Genomic DNA, 16149 nt, shown 5'->3' with positions numbered 1-16149 from the left:
GGGGGGCGAGGGAGTTCGGTGCCGGCGACTGCAAGTGTTCCTTGTTTCTCTGCCCTTTTGCGCTCTCAGCTGACTGGGCTGCAGAGCTCAGCCAGGAGGAGGGGAAGGAGGAGGAGGCGGCCTGGCAGCCCACGCAGTTGCTTTGGGTCAGGGCTGGGATTGTTAGGTTTGGAGAAAGTAAATACAGCTTGTTTTCATCTTTGAATCATTACACAACAGGAGCAGGAAGTGATTGTTTACAGTGCAGTTGGAGACGGCTGATGGAAAACATCACCAGCGATGCTGTACCCTCAGAACGGCTTAAGTTTGAAGGCTTCAAAACTTCATAGAAGTGGAACAGTTCCAAAAAAACAGAGAAAAGGCAGAGTCAGGAATATGACTGTTTACAAAAGGCACCCAGGCTCCAGTTTCACGGCAAGCAGCTTGCCTAGGTCTTGCTCCACCACCCCTTGCTGAGGATTCTGCTTTCCTCAGTTCGTGTTTTCCCCCCTTCTTGTATTTTTGAGATTTGTTTTTCCAGGAATTTATTCTCCTTGTTTCTCTGCTTTGTCTTGGGTCTATCCTGAATAAAATTTCTGGATTTCTATTCATCACTGCTGAGGACTTGAAGAGGGTACTGGCTGGGAAGTGCCAGGGGTTTGAGCCAAGGTAGGTTGTGGGCCCCGAGCGCTGACTTCTTCCGTGATCTGATGTGCCATTAGTGGTGAGAGGGTGATGCTCCGTGAGCTGGTCCAGTCCTTGGCATGTCTCCAGCAGAGCATCTTTGGTCTGGGTGCATGGGGGTAAAATCCAACAGTAACCCTCTGCTTTCATGTGCTGAACTCGACTGTAGGCGCTGCGGAGGCTGTCTTCTGCGTAGTCAGATCCACTGTAGGAGTCCAAAACAATTCCTAGAACAAAGCTGTGGTCTGTGTCAAAGGAACAGGGTGTCCTGGCTGTAGCGAGTGCGCACAGCAGCCTGATGACACCGTTGCACTTCCCATAAAGAGCGTGAACCCTTTGGAACATTGGGTAGTGCTCACACCTCCCACTGTTCTTGAAGTGGTTGTTTTGAATTGGCTGCTCTGCTGTGGCGAGGCTGCCAACAGGCTTCAAGCTTTGTTTTCAATGCAGCGCATAACCAGTGTGGTTGTGGACATGGACCTTAAACCTGCACTGGTTGCCTCACTGGAAGTAAGCTGGCCTCACGCCCCAGTGTCCTGCCAAAATGCAGGCGCTTCGCAGTGAGGCACGTATGCGTCTGTCCTCTTGGTCAGCTGGAACCCCTGACTAGGTGACAAACATAGAGGTTTGACCTCGGCCTCTCTGGACTGAGCGCTCCCATCGCAGGTTCAGTCCTCTGGGAGATGTGCCTTTAGTTCTGGGGAAGCCACTTCTCCGGAGGGGAAAGCCAGCGGTAGGCAAGGGCAGTGTGTGGAGCTGAATGCCCTCTCCTCTTGGCTCTGGGGAGAATCAAAGCGTTGCCTTCTCTGGGGACTCGCCTAGCATAAGCCAGCTTTGCTTCTATCAACAGAAAGACCAACAGTGGATTAATTGTCTTGTCTTGCACACCACCCTGTGTGTCTCACAACAGTTTTGCTTGTTGATGGCTTGGAAAAGCATCTTGATCTTGACCTGAGGTTGGTTGGTGAGGCAGCTTGTCCTCATGCTCTGTGCTGGGGGTATTCCCGCTCTAGCAGTTGTGCTTTAAGAGCTGGGATTCCTTGCAGTGAGCCTGCTGTTGCAAGTTGCTGTTTTAGCTGCCTGTGTCTAGTTGTATTAATTACTGAGGACATTCTGTGACACCATTTGATGTAGGGTTAATTATCAGCATTGAAGAAAATATTGGTACAAGAAGAACTGAACAAACATCCGGAACAAAAGCCAGCCAGACATGTAGACCACAAATATTGATTTTTTTTTTTTATTATTATTATTCTGTTCTATAACAAAAGGTCCTGACTGGCAGCCAGGAATAATAAAACCTGTATGTCCTTTGTTCGTTACTTAATGCTTTCTTCACTACAAAAACTTCAGATACCCCCTGTGCCAGAACGGTGGAGACCGATGCATCTAGGAGCTGTAAGATTGGTAGACTCTTGCCGCCTCTGTCCTCGAGTAGCTGTGAGTCATAGACAGGTCACCCCCCCTTGGCTTCTGTGTTCCTTCCTTGGTCAGCCCCAGTGGGGATCATTGTCCAGAGTCACCTGGGAGGTCTTCTGGTGTGTCACCCCACTTGTGTGTGATGTTCTGTGGTCGACCTGCAGGATGTGAACACCTCAGACTCTGTGGTCACACAGTTGTTTGCTGCCTTTTGTCTTCAGAAGGCAGTTTGGAAACAGGCTGTGGGGGAAAACGAAGGAATAAATACAAGACTCTTGTGTCTGGCACGTCTCCACAAATAGGCCCTGCAAATCCGTGCATGTCCAGGCATGTTTCTGCACAAATAGCAATGACCCAGGCTGTGCAAAGTCTCTTTATGCACGCATGGGTGTGCTGTTCTGCATTAGAACACAGCTCTGTCATGAGTGCCAGTTCTTTCTTTGAGCAATTTGAAGTGTCCTGAGTAGTTCTGAGAAATCTGAGTGCACTCCTGCTGTCGTGGAGGCTTATAATTGTGAAGGTTGTCGAGACGGAAGAAAAGGTCAAGCAAAAGCTGGAGGGAAGCCCTTGCAGAGGACAGCCTCCTGACGGCTCATACGCAGGTAACTTGCTGTTCTTTTGCCAAGGCTAGTGAAACTGTGAGTAAATGTTGAGCAAAAAACCAGCTCCTTATCTGGAGCTCTGATGCAAGTACTCAGTATGCCACCCAAACATGGGACAGAAGGTATTGCCCACTTGCCCCCCGTGCTCAGGAGGTGTAGTAGTTGGTAGCCCTGTTTTAAGCTGCTTGAATGATGGAGGTCCAGTGCTTATCCCACGCGGCCCATGGCAGGGGTGACGTGGCACCATGCAACCAGGGAACAAATGTCTTGACGTGATTTTAGATTTCACAGTTGTTGTGTGGTCACGAGCTGAGCCCTTATCGTGGTTTTGCTGGATAAAAATACTCGTTCCTGGAGCCAGACTCAATAAATTTTGAAACTGCTAAAAAAAAGTGAAAGTGGTTCCTGTTTGTCTTTTCAAATGCATTTTCGGGCTCTACTCTGGAAGATTGGGAGCAAGACTGCTGAGATCCATCTGCAGTCACAGGGCTCCAGGAGTTAGGAATTCAGAAATCCTTCCAGTCGTTAGGCGGCTTGTAATGAAGCTGTAACAATGGAATGGATAGTCATGCAGACTGATCATCAGTTGCTCCACCTTCATGTTGGTAATACCTTCCTCTGACAGCAGAGCATCAAGCTCTGCCTGCCTACACCATGTTGCAGAGAGACACATTCTGTCAGTAAGTTCAAAATAGTGCAGTTCTGGTCCTGAGTCATTTGTCCTGGCCAGACCCCCAGTGTTGCAGACAGAAGTAAAATACGGCCAACGATCCAAATTGCTGTGAAGTTTCTGCATCGCTGCTGTCCTACGTCCCCTGGGACAACAACCCTTTCTTAGCAGTGAGGGAAGCTTTCCCAGGGCATGGCTGGCCTGGCAAGCTCTGACCTGGTTTCCTGGAGGTGGGAGCCTCCTCTTGCTCCTCCTGCAGCGCTGCTGGCCTGAGAACGAGCACTCCAGCTTTGGGCAAGGACAGTTCAGGTCAGCTGTTGTGTGGGCTGTGACACATACACAGGGTGGTTAGAGGTGGCTGGCCTTAGGGTGGGGTAATATTACAAAAATATTTATTGACATTCATCTGGAATGACCTGCATGACTTGCCCATGTCTTCAGCAGTTGCCAGCTCATCCCAGACATATCCTGACTTCAAACCATCCAATTCCTCCTCTCCTTGCAGAAGATCTCTTAGAGAGAGGACCACGTTCTGGCAGCCCTCTGCCCTGGGACTGACACAGCAGCTTCTTGAAGAAATATGTTAATTTTTGCATCTGCTTCAGATCTGAGGCAGATCCACCCCCAAGCTGGCTGGCACAGCGACTGGTGGATGGCAGTGAGAAAGCCCCAAGACGGCCAGCAGCCTGCTGCCAGTGGTGGGGACATCTGCATACTCCCTTCGTGACATGGGCAGCTGCACCCGGAGCTCTGGGCCGTGGGGCCACAGGAGAGGCAGTAGCTCATGGCTGGATTTCTACTCTCTGCTTTGCTTTCCACACGCTGCTTTTGCTCAGCTCTGGACCTGTTGGCCTGGTAGCATGTTGATGACGCTTCCAGGTGATGTTTTTTCTTAATGGTGTTTTCTTAACAGCATTCTTGTTGGTCACAGGCAGCAGGGCTGGTCATAGGGTCTACCTGCTGCCCCAGGGCAGCACCAGTGTTTGTCTGTAGCCTCCTGAAAAACGCCATCCCTTATGCAACTGAGCTGCTGGAGAACTTGCCATGCATTTTCCTTCTGCTTCATCAGCTGTATCTTTTGCCTGATTAAGCTCTTTTGCATCCAGGGCTGTCCTTCCATTCTCTGCCTGCACAGCGCCCAGCACAGCAGAGATGTGTCTCCCGTAGCCAGGGTTCCTGGGCACTGCTGATAAAAAAGGTTAACGCTTGGAAAGTGTGGCTTAAAATGTTCTACTGTTCTCTGTAACTGTCATAATGATCTCATCCTGCATCGCCGTGGGATACGTTGTGGGCCCACATCTTTGGGAGAACAGCTTGGGAAGGGCCTCAGTCAGGAGAACAGCTGCGATTCTGGTGTTTTGGGCAATTTGCAAGCTTTGCTGTTGGTACCTAACAGTTGGAACAGCACTTGGAGGAGAAGTAGGCAATTTTCCTGGCCTGTGCAATGAATGCTACAAAAATATTCTGTCTTTGAGTAGGCCCTAGCAGTGAAATTTTGCTAGGAATAACCAGTAACAAGTGTGTGGTTTTTATCTTGCTGCCATCTTGAGCTCTTGTATCTTGGCCCTGGGGAGAAGCCTGGCTTCCCTTGGGGCAGATGCGCTGGGAGCAGGGGCCATGCTTTTCCCTCAGTGTGCAGTTCATTAATCTCTGCTCACCTCCTTCAAAGCGGCAGTGGGCTACAGCCCCTTCATCCCTTCTTGCTTGGAGTCCCTGAGCTGCTGAAGTCAGGTGTGGTGTTTGCTTCTCCTTGCAGCGGGGAGGGGCCAGAGGAAAAAAAAAAAGTAGATATGGACTGGGTTGTGTAAACAGTTCTGGTTCACTTTACATATAGGCTAAGGATTAACTATAGCCAGGTGCTACAGCAAAGGGGAAAGTCTTAACCTCAGTTAGCACAGCTATAATTTGGGAGGGCTGCAGGAGAACAAGGCTTGTAAAATCGGACCTTTCGTGCATGAAACGTGAGCAGACGCTGATGGTGAAAGGGTGGAGGGAGTGTACCCGTCTGCAGTGCCATACCTGGTGTGAGCTTGGGTGCTAGGCTGGCATCACCATCGCCATCTCTGTGAAGTGCCCTTTAACAGTTTTCTCTTTATTCCTTTGACTTAGACTATGTATACATTAAATTAAAGGTGGTATTTATAGCCATTCCTTGCTGTGTGATGTCGAAGATGCTTTCACGAGATGCAGGATTCCCAAGCCTGCTTGGTTGGATCTCCAAGGCTTGGATGGGACTGAGTGTGCTCCTTAGCAGAGCTTCGGATGTCCTGGAGACTTCTGCCTGAATCTTCAGGCACCTGAACAGCTTAGGTGGAGTTGCTCCCAAGTGCCTTCCTGAATGAAGTTTCTGAAATGGGCATCTCCTGAGCAGAGGAAGAAGTGCAGTGTTTTGGGTTCTTGTGGTTGCAGTCACACAGGGCTGCTGGAGGGATCCAGCAGCCCCCAGAGCAGAACAGCACCTTCCGTCATTGCGTTGTGGTAACCAGCAAATCAGCCACCTCCCACAGGGTTCTCTGAGATTAGAAAGTCTGCAAAAGCCTGGGGCCCATCTGACCAGAGGGACCAGGTCCTGGGCGCATGGCAGGTCTTAAAGAGTGGGACAGGGGAGCCGCCACTGTGGTACATCAGATTTGAGGCTAGTTGAGAGCTTTGTCACTGGCCGTGCGTTAGCAGCAGCCTGGCCTGCCTCTGTCCGGGGCACCTGCAGTCTGCTCCCCAAAGGACTTGGAGGTTCCAGGGGTGGGATCCTGTGACACAGACATGTAGCTGGATAAATGATGTACTGTTCTATTCTCTGGGTGGCATCTTCTTCAGTGTGATGGCAGGGGGCACCTCTGGCTCTTCTGTGGAAGCAAAGGTGTTGATGGCTGCCAGCTTTGTGCTGGAGTTGGTGATGGTTCCAGAGAGCAAGAAGGGGTACCAGGCGTGTTGGCTGCCCTTCAGTGCATGCAGCCTAGACTAGCTGGATGCTCTGAGATGATCTACGTTACTAGCCATGGTAACATGCAAAGGCTGCAAATTTGCCTTTGTGAAATTGCTTCTCAGACCCTTCTCCTAATTACCTGCATTGTTGGGGCTTCCTGTGCAAACAGTTCTGTGACCCTACCAGGAAGTGTGTGATACCTAGGAAGTTCATCCACATGGCCATCTGAGAGTATGGAGAAAGATGCAGGAGAGGGTCGATACTGAAGCTGGAAAAACTAGCTAGCCATGAGGAGACACGGCTTTCTGCAGGCTCTGTTAACACCCAGCAAGTCTGAGTTGACTGCAGTAAAGCTGCCTAAAGCTCCTAAGTGTTGCCCACTCATGCTCTGGGTCTGCCTTCTGGCTGGCTGCTCAAGTTGAGTGCTACATGTTGGGTGCTCGTGTGCTGGGTGCTTCTTGTCACTGTGTCCTTGAGCATTCCTGAAGAGGCATTGCTGCACCAGCGCCACGTACAGTGCTGATTTCTGTGTAACTCCTTGTTGATTGGGACCCCAGAGGAAAACTGCATCACAGAGATAACTCAATGGCCCGGAGCATTGGATGGGGTGAAAAGGAAACATGAGGAGCTACGTAGTCAGTCATAAACCACAAAACAAATATGCCCAAATTTTCCAATAAATCCAGATAATCTTGCTCTGTCTTGCTAGCCCATGGAGTCCGACAGAAGAAAGGTCTAGCATTTGCTAGCAGAGGGATATTTTCCTTTTAGAGGAGACAGAAATGGTGCTCAAAAGCTTCTGTGATCTGGTGATTTTGTAGTCTTGTGGCCTCTAAAGAAACTCCAGTCTCTTCCCAAAGCCGCAAAACCCAATCCAATTTCTAAGCAGTAAGTTTTTATTGAGTGGTTAGAGGACAAATGCTCAACGTTTGTTAGGGGAAAGCACGCTCAAACACACACTCTCTTCCTGCCCTGCGTGATCCTGGTGGGTCATGAGAAACTGGGGCTGCGTGGAGCAGGTGAGGGGAGTCAGGCTTGAGGCAGATGCTGTGCCGGCAACCGTCTGTATGCCACGATGATCCCATGACAGATCCCATGATACCCAGATCTTGTGTTTCTAGGAAGTCCTTAGTCATTGGCCTTCACCCCCACCCCAGGCTTACCTACTGTGATCCATGAAACTGCTTCCCTGGGCTCTTCAGGTGAGCTGTTGTAGGCTGTGAAGCACTTGCCGGAGTAATGGTAACGTGGGGAGGAGCTGTCGTGTCCCAGGAGGAGCCCACATAGAGCCATACCTGGCCCTGGTACAGCTGCTTCTCCTCCTTTCTGCTGCTTGGAATTGCAGCAAGTGGAGGCCCCTCTGGTAGGGCAGTGAGGGGGCATTGAAATCTTCCTGTAAGCTCAAAGAGTGTGCAAGCTTTTATATGCTGCCTGTTGTGTGTGTCAGTAAACATGAACTCTGTAGGAAAATGGGTTAGAAAGTGTGAGAACAACTGCAGAAAAAAATCTTTTAGTGCGTGGGTCATCTCCTGGCTGAAGTTTTTCTCCGTTTCCACGACAGGTCTAGGAGTACTTTCTGTCAGGCCAATAGCTGTTGTAGCTACTGTGTAGATCGGTGATAGTGAAGGAGTCCTCCTTGGCCAGGCGTATCCCTTTTGGACTGAGGCACCGTGCCAGATAGTGCTTGGAAGTGCGCAGCAGGCAGAAGGAAATTACTAAAACCCAGCCCCAGTTGGAGAATCATCTCCTCCGGGGCAGCAGCCAGGACACACAAAGAGCCTGAACTTCCAGATCTGAGACCCTAAAGCTGTGCTGGTGCCCGGCACTGATGGTCATGAGCTGCATTTGCTTAAGGTAGATTTAGGAATACAGTTTTGTAATCCTTACGGTCTCATTTAAGTCACTCGGCTTCCATGTGTGTTACTGGGCAGTGTTGCATGTCCCTGATTGGGGTGTTAGGAAGCTGTGACAGGTTGATCACTGGAGCTGACATCTGGCTGACCATCTCACTACTGCAAAGCATTCGGAAAAGGCCTGGTGAACAGAACTGGCATTTCTTTCGCAATGTCCGTCTTTGTCATTTGTGGCTTGCACACAAACCTCATTACCTGGTTACCTCGGTTTTGCCTGAATTAGCACAGCCAGATGTTCCTAACTTTGTTTCTTTACTTCTTTCTTTCCAGCGGATCGTTGTAAAGAAGTACAGCAGATCCGAGAGCAGCATCCAAACAAAATCCCGGTAAGTTACCATTATAGAATCATAGAATGTTTTGGGTTGGAAGGGACCCCTACAGGTCATCTAGTCCAACCCTCTTGGCCTCTCTCTTCTTTTGATTTTAGCACAGAATCTTCTAGCAGAAAGAATTCTTTCTCTTCCTTCTCTTCTTCTACCACTGTGGTGTCCACGTGTTGTCAGCTCAGCAGATCAGGACTTGCCCCTTGCAGCACACTGGGTACCAGTATGCTGTATCGTCTCCATGTTTATGGACCACTGCTTTTAACGCAGTTTTCATGGCATTAGGCTGGCTCTGTGTTTCTCCAGAGTTGTAGCAGACCTAATTACAACACCTTATGGCTCCAGCAATAAGGACAGGCTAGAAAGAAGTGGTACATAAAATATACATGCATGCATGTATCATGTGCCTCTACGCAGATGCGCCGTTGCCTGGGAATTGAACAGGAGCCAGAGCTCTGCAGCCATGTGCAGAATTTTACCAGCATTACTGAAACGTGGGGGGAGAGCATCTGTGGCTGGAGTGTTCTTTGTGTTTGGGTCAAACACCACGTGCCCCAGGAAAAGGCTTCTGTGTCATCAGGACCTGGCCTCTGGTGTGGTTGTCTGGAGAGTTGTATGTGTGCAGGGAGGTTTAGCCACAGCAGAGACCTGAGCCCTCCTGCCCCTGCTCCAGTGACCTCTCTGTTCTGTGCCTTATTGTCCTGGGTAGTGTCCTGAGTGCCATGGTGAGAGGATGAAGGAATTGGCTAACTGCTCAGCTGCTTTGCTTTCCTGGGCCGACTGACACAGCAGGGATATGCTTAGCTGCAAGTTTTGCTGGAGCAGTGAAAAGAATCGGGAGGAGAGAAGGGTGTTGAAGGACTTGGGGGGTCCAGCTGCGTTTGTGTCAATGGTACCTCTAAAAGCCTTGTCCCGATTTAACCCTGACACCAAGTTTGCTGCTTTCTCTTCTCTTCTCTTTTACATAGCGAAGTTCCTGCAAGCCCCTGTATGTTGCTTATAGTGCTCAGGCTGTGAGCAAAGCCTCATGCTGCCAAATGGAGCACGGTGTGGGGGATAGCTGTGGGTCTGAGCAGCACTGTGCAGGCAAATTGGCTGTAGGAACATCTTGGTCTTTTGTGAAAGGCGGGAGCTGTGTCAGCCAAGTAGCTGGCTTCCCTGGAGAGGTGCTTGAAATTAGCAAAGGGGTTTGAGCCCACAGCCCGGGGGCAGTTAGGGAGCAGATGGCCCAGGTCACCCCCTTATTGCTGGCAGAAATCACAGCAAGCTGTGCTGCAGCTGCTGCCCTCTTCTTGCATCTCCGGTTTCCGCTCAGAGCCCTTGGGTGAGTCCCCTTTTGCTTTGACAGAGGGCCAGGAGGATTTGCAGAATGCATGGCCTGGCTTTCTGCCCAGGGAAAAGCATTTCTCTCTTGTTTCCATGAGGGTACTTCCAGAGGAGGCTGAGGAAGGGGCTGTGCCACGTACACATGGGGGGACTGCACAGGGTGGTGGTGAGTACATCTGAGCCCACCAGAGAAAAGCTTTAGAAATAATTTTCTGCCCTGTTAGAGGATAGACCAAGCTTATGCCTGCCCACCACCCTCGCCTGCTGTTGGCCCCAGTATTCTCTTTCCAGAGCCCATTGAACTTGGGGCCTCTTGAGGAGCAACTGCAAGCTTTAAGTCAGCTCCGGTGAGCCTTGGAGAGTCTGAAATCACCGGGGAGCAGCTTGTGCAGGGCAGCAATGGGAGCAAACCATTTCTCAAAGCCCTGTAATGCTAAATTCAGCAGGGCCTAGTGAGTCACAGGCTTCACTGCTTCAGAGGGTGAGCCACCTCTCACGCTGATGGGGAAGGCTGAGGGTGTGTTTGGGCCATGCAGAGAGGTCTCTGTTAGGTTCTGTGATAAAAAGCTCATCTACACACCCACGAAGGAGCACGGAGAGGCAATGGCAGGTGAAGGAGCCCAAATAATGCCCTGCCCTGGCACAGTGGTGGACAGAAACCCCAATTATGGACTTGGAGGAAGGGACAACCTTCTCTGTGCTCCTGCAAGGACTGTTCCAGGGAGCTGCAGACCCAGTGCCCAGGGCTGACACGACTCAAGATGGATCAACACCACAGCACCTTTTGGACTGTGAGGGGGTTTACTGTATGTATTGCCACTAAAGGAATATATACCACCCTGCTCAGCCAGAGGGGGACAGGATGAGGCCGTTGGTGCTGCCTGTGTTCGTGTGAGTGCTCTGCATGTCTGTGTTGATCTCTCTGTCTGGCCACATTTATAGGTAGGTATGTGTTACATACACACATTTGTATGTGCATGTGCCAACTGGGAATACATTCTCAGCCTTGCCACTGATTGGACCTGGGGGCACGGAGTGGTGGCAGCCTTGCCTCTCTCAGGCTGCCAGATCTGGCCCCATTCCCTACCAGAATCCCTTTCTCCCTCTTCAGAGTGGCCCCAGAACAAGGGTTGAGTTTATAAATGCTGCCCAAGCCCCTTCTGTGGTGGGACCGGGACCCCAGGCCCTGCCCTCAGCCTTTCCGCCTGTGCCCTGCTTGTGTTATTTCTGCAGCGAGAGCTGTAGTGGGTTCCCACTGCAAGAGCAGAAGCCCCACACTGAGGGACCCCCTGGCCTGAGGCAGCAGCGTGGAAGAGGATTTGGGAGGGGAGGTGGCTTTGTGTACAGGCCCTGTGGCCGCAGGGATGTAATATTAGCATTTGATCGTGCATTTCCCTCCAAAGCTAGACAAGAACGTTTTGTCCATTGGCCACCTGTTCCCATAGCTGGGTTACCCGAATAGAGCTCATATTCTGGAAACAGAAACTCTTGAAGCTGTTCTACATGACAGGCCCTCTGTCTGCTCAGGGCACAAGGCAGCTGCTGCTCTAACAGCCAGGACATCCTTCTTAGCCCGTTCTTAGGCTAATTGAGAGGCTTTTCTTTGTGGGATGGAACTGGCTGGTAATTAGAGATGTCTGCCTCTGTTCCTGCTAGATGTAAGCGAGAAATGAGGCACAGCCCAGGTGTGCAGGGCCCTCTCTGCAGGTAAAGGCATATGCACAAACGATTGCTGCGTAGCTGCCCCTTTTATGCAAGCTACTATTAAAAACTCAAAGTCCCACTGCTGCCTCTGTGTTTCCCAGTGGCCAGAGCAGCATCCCTGAATGTGGCTGTTGTGGGTATCCAGCCCCTCGAGACAGTTATAGCCAGAATACTCATCTGGCCAAGTAAGACTCAAATTAAATACAGTTAATTAATTCGGTTCTGCTTGTCTTTGGCCTTCCTCTGTCCTCTTCCTGGAGGGAGGAAGGGATGTTAGCAGGTTGGGAAGGGGCATGATTTAGTCTGTTGCAGAAAATTGTTCTTTCATCAGGTACCCATCTTGGGAAAGGGGCCGGAGGAGCAATACCTGGCTTTCCCTGGTCTTCGTCTCTGGCGCTCCTGCTCAGTGTCAAGAGGAGACATGGGTAATGTGAGAACACCTTGGTGGACTCATGGGGGCCTTCATATGCTGCGTGTCTGGCCCTCGGGCTCCTGGGTTCCCCTTGTGTGAGCTTAGTCCAGGATGGGCTCTTCAGAGGGCATTTAGGTGCAGAGCTCTCACCAAGGCACCCCGCACCCCTCCCGCATCCAGGAACTGCCTTGCAGCGTAGCTTGGCGTGTCCTGGTGGGCCTCGAGGTCAGCCCTGCAGTCTGGTGAGCTCATCAGGCATCCTCAGCCTGCTGGTGACACCGCAGCATCCCAGCCAGAGCTGCTGATCTGGCTTTGGTGTAGACAGGAGTTCCACTGCTGCTGCTGATAGAAGCTAGGTTGTCAGCAAGTGGCCAAGGGAAAGGCAAGGCAACATTCCCAGGGGTTCGCCTGATCCTTCTGGCTCCACAGAGCCATCTTCTGGGGATCCTGATTTCTGCATGCTGCTCCGTCCCCTCTCTGTCCAAAGACATTGGCAGTCTCCCGTATATTTTTGGAAAATACCTGGGAAAATTATTTACGGGGATTCCTTGCCTTATAGTGAAAAATAAGGTTCAGTCTCAACTCAGAGAGGACGATGAACTGACAGGTATACAAGTGTCTTTCTGTGGAGAAAACAACGAGGTACTGGAGAGATGTGAGAGTCAGAGTATCGCTGTAATGGGGACATATTAAGCTTTACAAGTAATGTCATTACTTATTTTAACTGCCTGACATCTTGTTTCTTAGCATACAGATAGTACATTTCCCAGCTTGTTTAGAACAGCAGTTGTAGCTGTCAGCCGACACCCCTTAACAGAAGAAATTTATTCATTATAATAGCAGGAAAAGGGAACAGAAATCATTGTTTAGCCATTTCAGAGCCATAAGAGCTTTCCCGAGCAAGACCTCTTGCAGGGGAAGGCAGGCTGAGCTGTCCCCACAGTGGCACTCTGCTGGAGTGGCCTGGAAACTCACCGCACGGTTGCAGTGGCACACGGGAGAAGTGCCCATGGCTTTCTGATCCTTTTTGGAGTCAGTGTGTCTGTGTGTTGACGTGAGGAGTGGACTGGCGAAACCCAAACTCCCCCTTTCTGAAGGAATGCCTTGGGCGGCTCTGCAGTGATTTCTGAAAACTGCTTCTTTGGGAGTATCCATGGCACTTCCTGAACGAGCAGGGCAATGCTGAATGGCAGCAGCCCGGAGCTGTGGCACAAAAGGGAAGGAAAATCTCTCTTGCTATGCACCATGAATTCAGTCCTTAGCTCAAGCCAGCAAAACCTTATAGAATCATAGAATCATAGAATGTTTAGGGTTGGAAGGGACCACTAGTGGTCATCTAGTCCAACCCCCCTGCAGTGAGCAGGGACACTGCTAACTAGATCAGGTTGCTCAGAGCCCCATCCAACCTGGCCTTGAATGTTCCCAGGGATGGGGCCTCCACTACCTCTCTGGGCAACCTGTTCCAGTGTTTTACCACCTGTGGGTTTGGTCAGTCTGAAAGTGATTCACTCCTCTTCCGGATCTCCTGCATGTCAGGGGAGGTAGCTAAATCAATCCACCAACACCTACTGTTTCTCAGCCAGCCAGAGCAGTTGATGCTTTATAGTTCACTTATCTTGGATGCTCTCCACCATCTGGCTCGGGCAGGCAGATGACTCTGCTGCAGAGCTGTCTGCAGCCGTCCTGGTGGTCACTGCTCATGTCCTTTGGTTTGTTTTCCTGTGAGGGTGAAGCAAAGTGGGGCCTTACCTCAGCTTTTCCACTTGTGCTAGTTTGATTTGTGTTTGACCCGGAGGCCAGTGCCTGGGGCCCTGTAAACTGTGCCTAACCCTGCCATTGACTTTCTCCCCAGGTCATCATCGAACGCTATAAAGGGGAGAAACAGCTGCCAGTGCTGGACAAGACCAAGTTCCTTGTCCCAGACCATGTCAACATGAGCGAATTGGTCAAAATAATCCGGTGAGTGGGGTGGCCCCAGCTGGCGCCCTGTGAACCTGTCCTCACCCATGGGCCTTGAAAACGGAGCGGTGGGGCGAGCATGAGGCAGGGGCAGCTGCTGGGGGTGGGGAAGGGGGTACAACAACCACAGCATCCTTGTGTTGTGGTGTGGACTGTTTGGGGGGAGTGGGGGCAGTTCCTAGTGTCTGGTGAAAGACTGTCACCTCTCCTTCATAGGAACACTCCGTGAGCTGGTAAGGGGGATTCCAATCCCCTTCTTTTATGCTTGGATGCTGCATGAGCTGGTGAGGGGGACTCCAATCCCCTTCTTTTATCCTTCAGCTCAGGTGGAAGAGCCCCCAAGCCAGCAGCAGCGCTTGGAGAAAGGGGCTTTGCAGAGTCCCCACTCAGGAGGCCTTGCAGCCACGAGCAGCTGGGCTGGGCTCATAGGCACCATGAGGAGGTCCTGCCTGTGCAGGCCTGGCCCCATGTGAGCAGCATGGCTGGGGGGGTCAGAACTTGCTGCCATGGCGCCTGGCCCAGGTGGGTTGACCCAGGCCTTCCTGCCCTTGCCCCCACAGGCGTCGCTTGCAGCTGAATCCCACCCAGGCTTTCTTCCTGCTGGTGAACCAGCACAGCATGGTGAGCGTGTCTACCCCCATCTCGGAGATCTACGAGCAGGAGAAGGATGAGGATGGCTTCCTCTACATGGTCTATGCTTCCCAGGAGACCTTTGGCTACTGAGGCTGCTGAGAGGTGGCATGTGGAGACAAATGGACTGTGGCGCACAGGCCCCAGCCTTGGAAGACAATGCAACCAGAGGCTCACGAGAGGGGGACCGTGCCGACTCCCCCTCTCTCCCTCCCTCCCCTTCCCATCCCCCTGTCACCAAAGAGGCTTGTGGCGTGTGTTGGGCTCACACAACCCTTCACCTTGTCTAGATTAGTCCCCCTCCCTCCACACACACGCACCCGCGTGCGCGCATACGTGCAGCCACCCACGCGCATGGATGGGGCCTCGCCTTCCCATTCCGTCCCCTTCGTGTAACCTTCAGCTGCTCTCACTGTGCTGTGTACATGTGTGTGTGCGTGTTTGTAGCCTACTGCCAAAACAGGTCAGCTGGTGATGGAGAGGGGACAGGACGCTGTTGCCTTCGCTTCCAGCACAGGGAGAGCCGCCTCTCCTCCAAAACGCTAATAAAGGGCAGGAGGTCTGCAAAAGCAGCAAACAGATGTTACCATTGCTCCCAAGTTTTAATTGATTTTAATTACACCCATATCAGATTCTTGGTGCTACTGAGTAGATGTAGGCGTCTCTATAGGACTGTGGATAATGTATATCCTTTAAGTTTATTTTATTGGTTGGTTGGTTTGTTTGTTTGTTTTTTAGGGATAGATTGGAATGGGGAGAGGGGGCAATCTTTCCTGTATTCTGTAGGTAAATAAATCGGGCTTCATTGCACTTTAAAGCATAGTAGGTGTCAGAGTGGAATTTACTTTTAATTTATACAGGTTTGCCATACATAGTGCTGCTCCTCTGTTGATAGTTGTACCTAGATTGTCTTTTTTTTTTTTTTTTTAAAAATAAAATTGATTTCCCTCCTCTCTGTCTCCTCATTGCATGCAATTTTTCAGTCTCAGCGTGGCAAAGAGTTCGCTCAAGGAATGTACTGATTTATATTTGCTATGTTCCTGTTCCTGTTTCCCGTGTATTATACCAAAAAAAAAATGTATATGATAAAATCCCACCCAGTTTAATCTATACAAAGGTATATATATAAATATATATATAAAATAAACATAAATTCAAGTCGTGTCTTGTAGGAATGTTCTGTTCCCATCTCATTTGTCAATGTCCCTAGTACCAAGTAAGAGCGGTGCATGTTCCATGCTTGCCCTGGAGCTGGTTAGTCCAAGCTGTGACCAAAGCAGCTGGCTGGGGTTGCGGGGCTGAGGTGAAGGTGGGAGCTCGATTTGGAGGACAGAGCTCTGGATGGTGATGGGGAAGAGTGGATATCCATGCCCTACCTGTGACAGGGTGTTAGGTAAGTCTCTTGCCTGTGACCAAGTTTCCTCATCTGGGGGGAAAAAAAAACCTTGAGGTGGAGGGCATTTGCAAAATCTCTGCTTTTAAAGGAAATTGAGCAGGGCAGGAAATCTCCCTGAGCACTCAGCCAAAACTGTTTTCCAACCAAAGGCAATGTCTTGTTCACATTTCAGCATTTTTCCCTGCCCCTCAGATTTCTCTCCTTCCTTT

At 50.7% G+C, this 16149-nt stretch overlaps 1 protein-coding gene across 1 annotated transcript in view; it reads left to right on the top strand.

Annotated features, from left to right (window-relative positions):
• The window catches only part of DYNLRB1 (dynein light chain roadblock-type 1), a 29635-nt gene extending 14187 nt beyond the window's left edge, over window positions 1-15448 (top strand). Inside the window, exons 5-7 of the mRNA XM_035892914.1 lie at window positions 8461-8516; window positions 13808-13914; window positions 14475-15448. Coding sequence (XP_035748807.1) covers window positions 8461-8516; window positions 13808-13914; window positions 14475-14637 — 326 coding nt within the window. The 3' untranslated portion in view covers window positions 14638-15448. The remainder of the gene's footprint in view (window positions 1-8460; window positions 8517-13807; window positions 13915-14474) is intronic.
• Window positions 15449-16149: the final 701 nt, after the last annotated feature.

Source organism: Egretta garzetta, unplaced genomic scaffold (genome assembly GCF_000687185.1).
Source record: "Egretta garzetta isolate BGI_Z169 unplaced genomic scaffold, ASM68718v1 scaffold24, whole genome shotgun sequence".
In the NCBI taxonomy this organism is placed as follows: domain Eukaryota; kingdom Metazoa; phylum Chordata; class Aves; order Pelecaniformes; family Ardeidae; genus Egretta; species Egretta garzetta.
The sequence above is the reverse complement of the archived record's forward strand: the minus strand, read 5'-3'. Positions and strand labels throughout refer to the sequence as shown.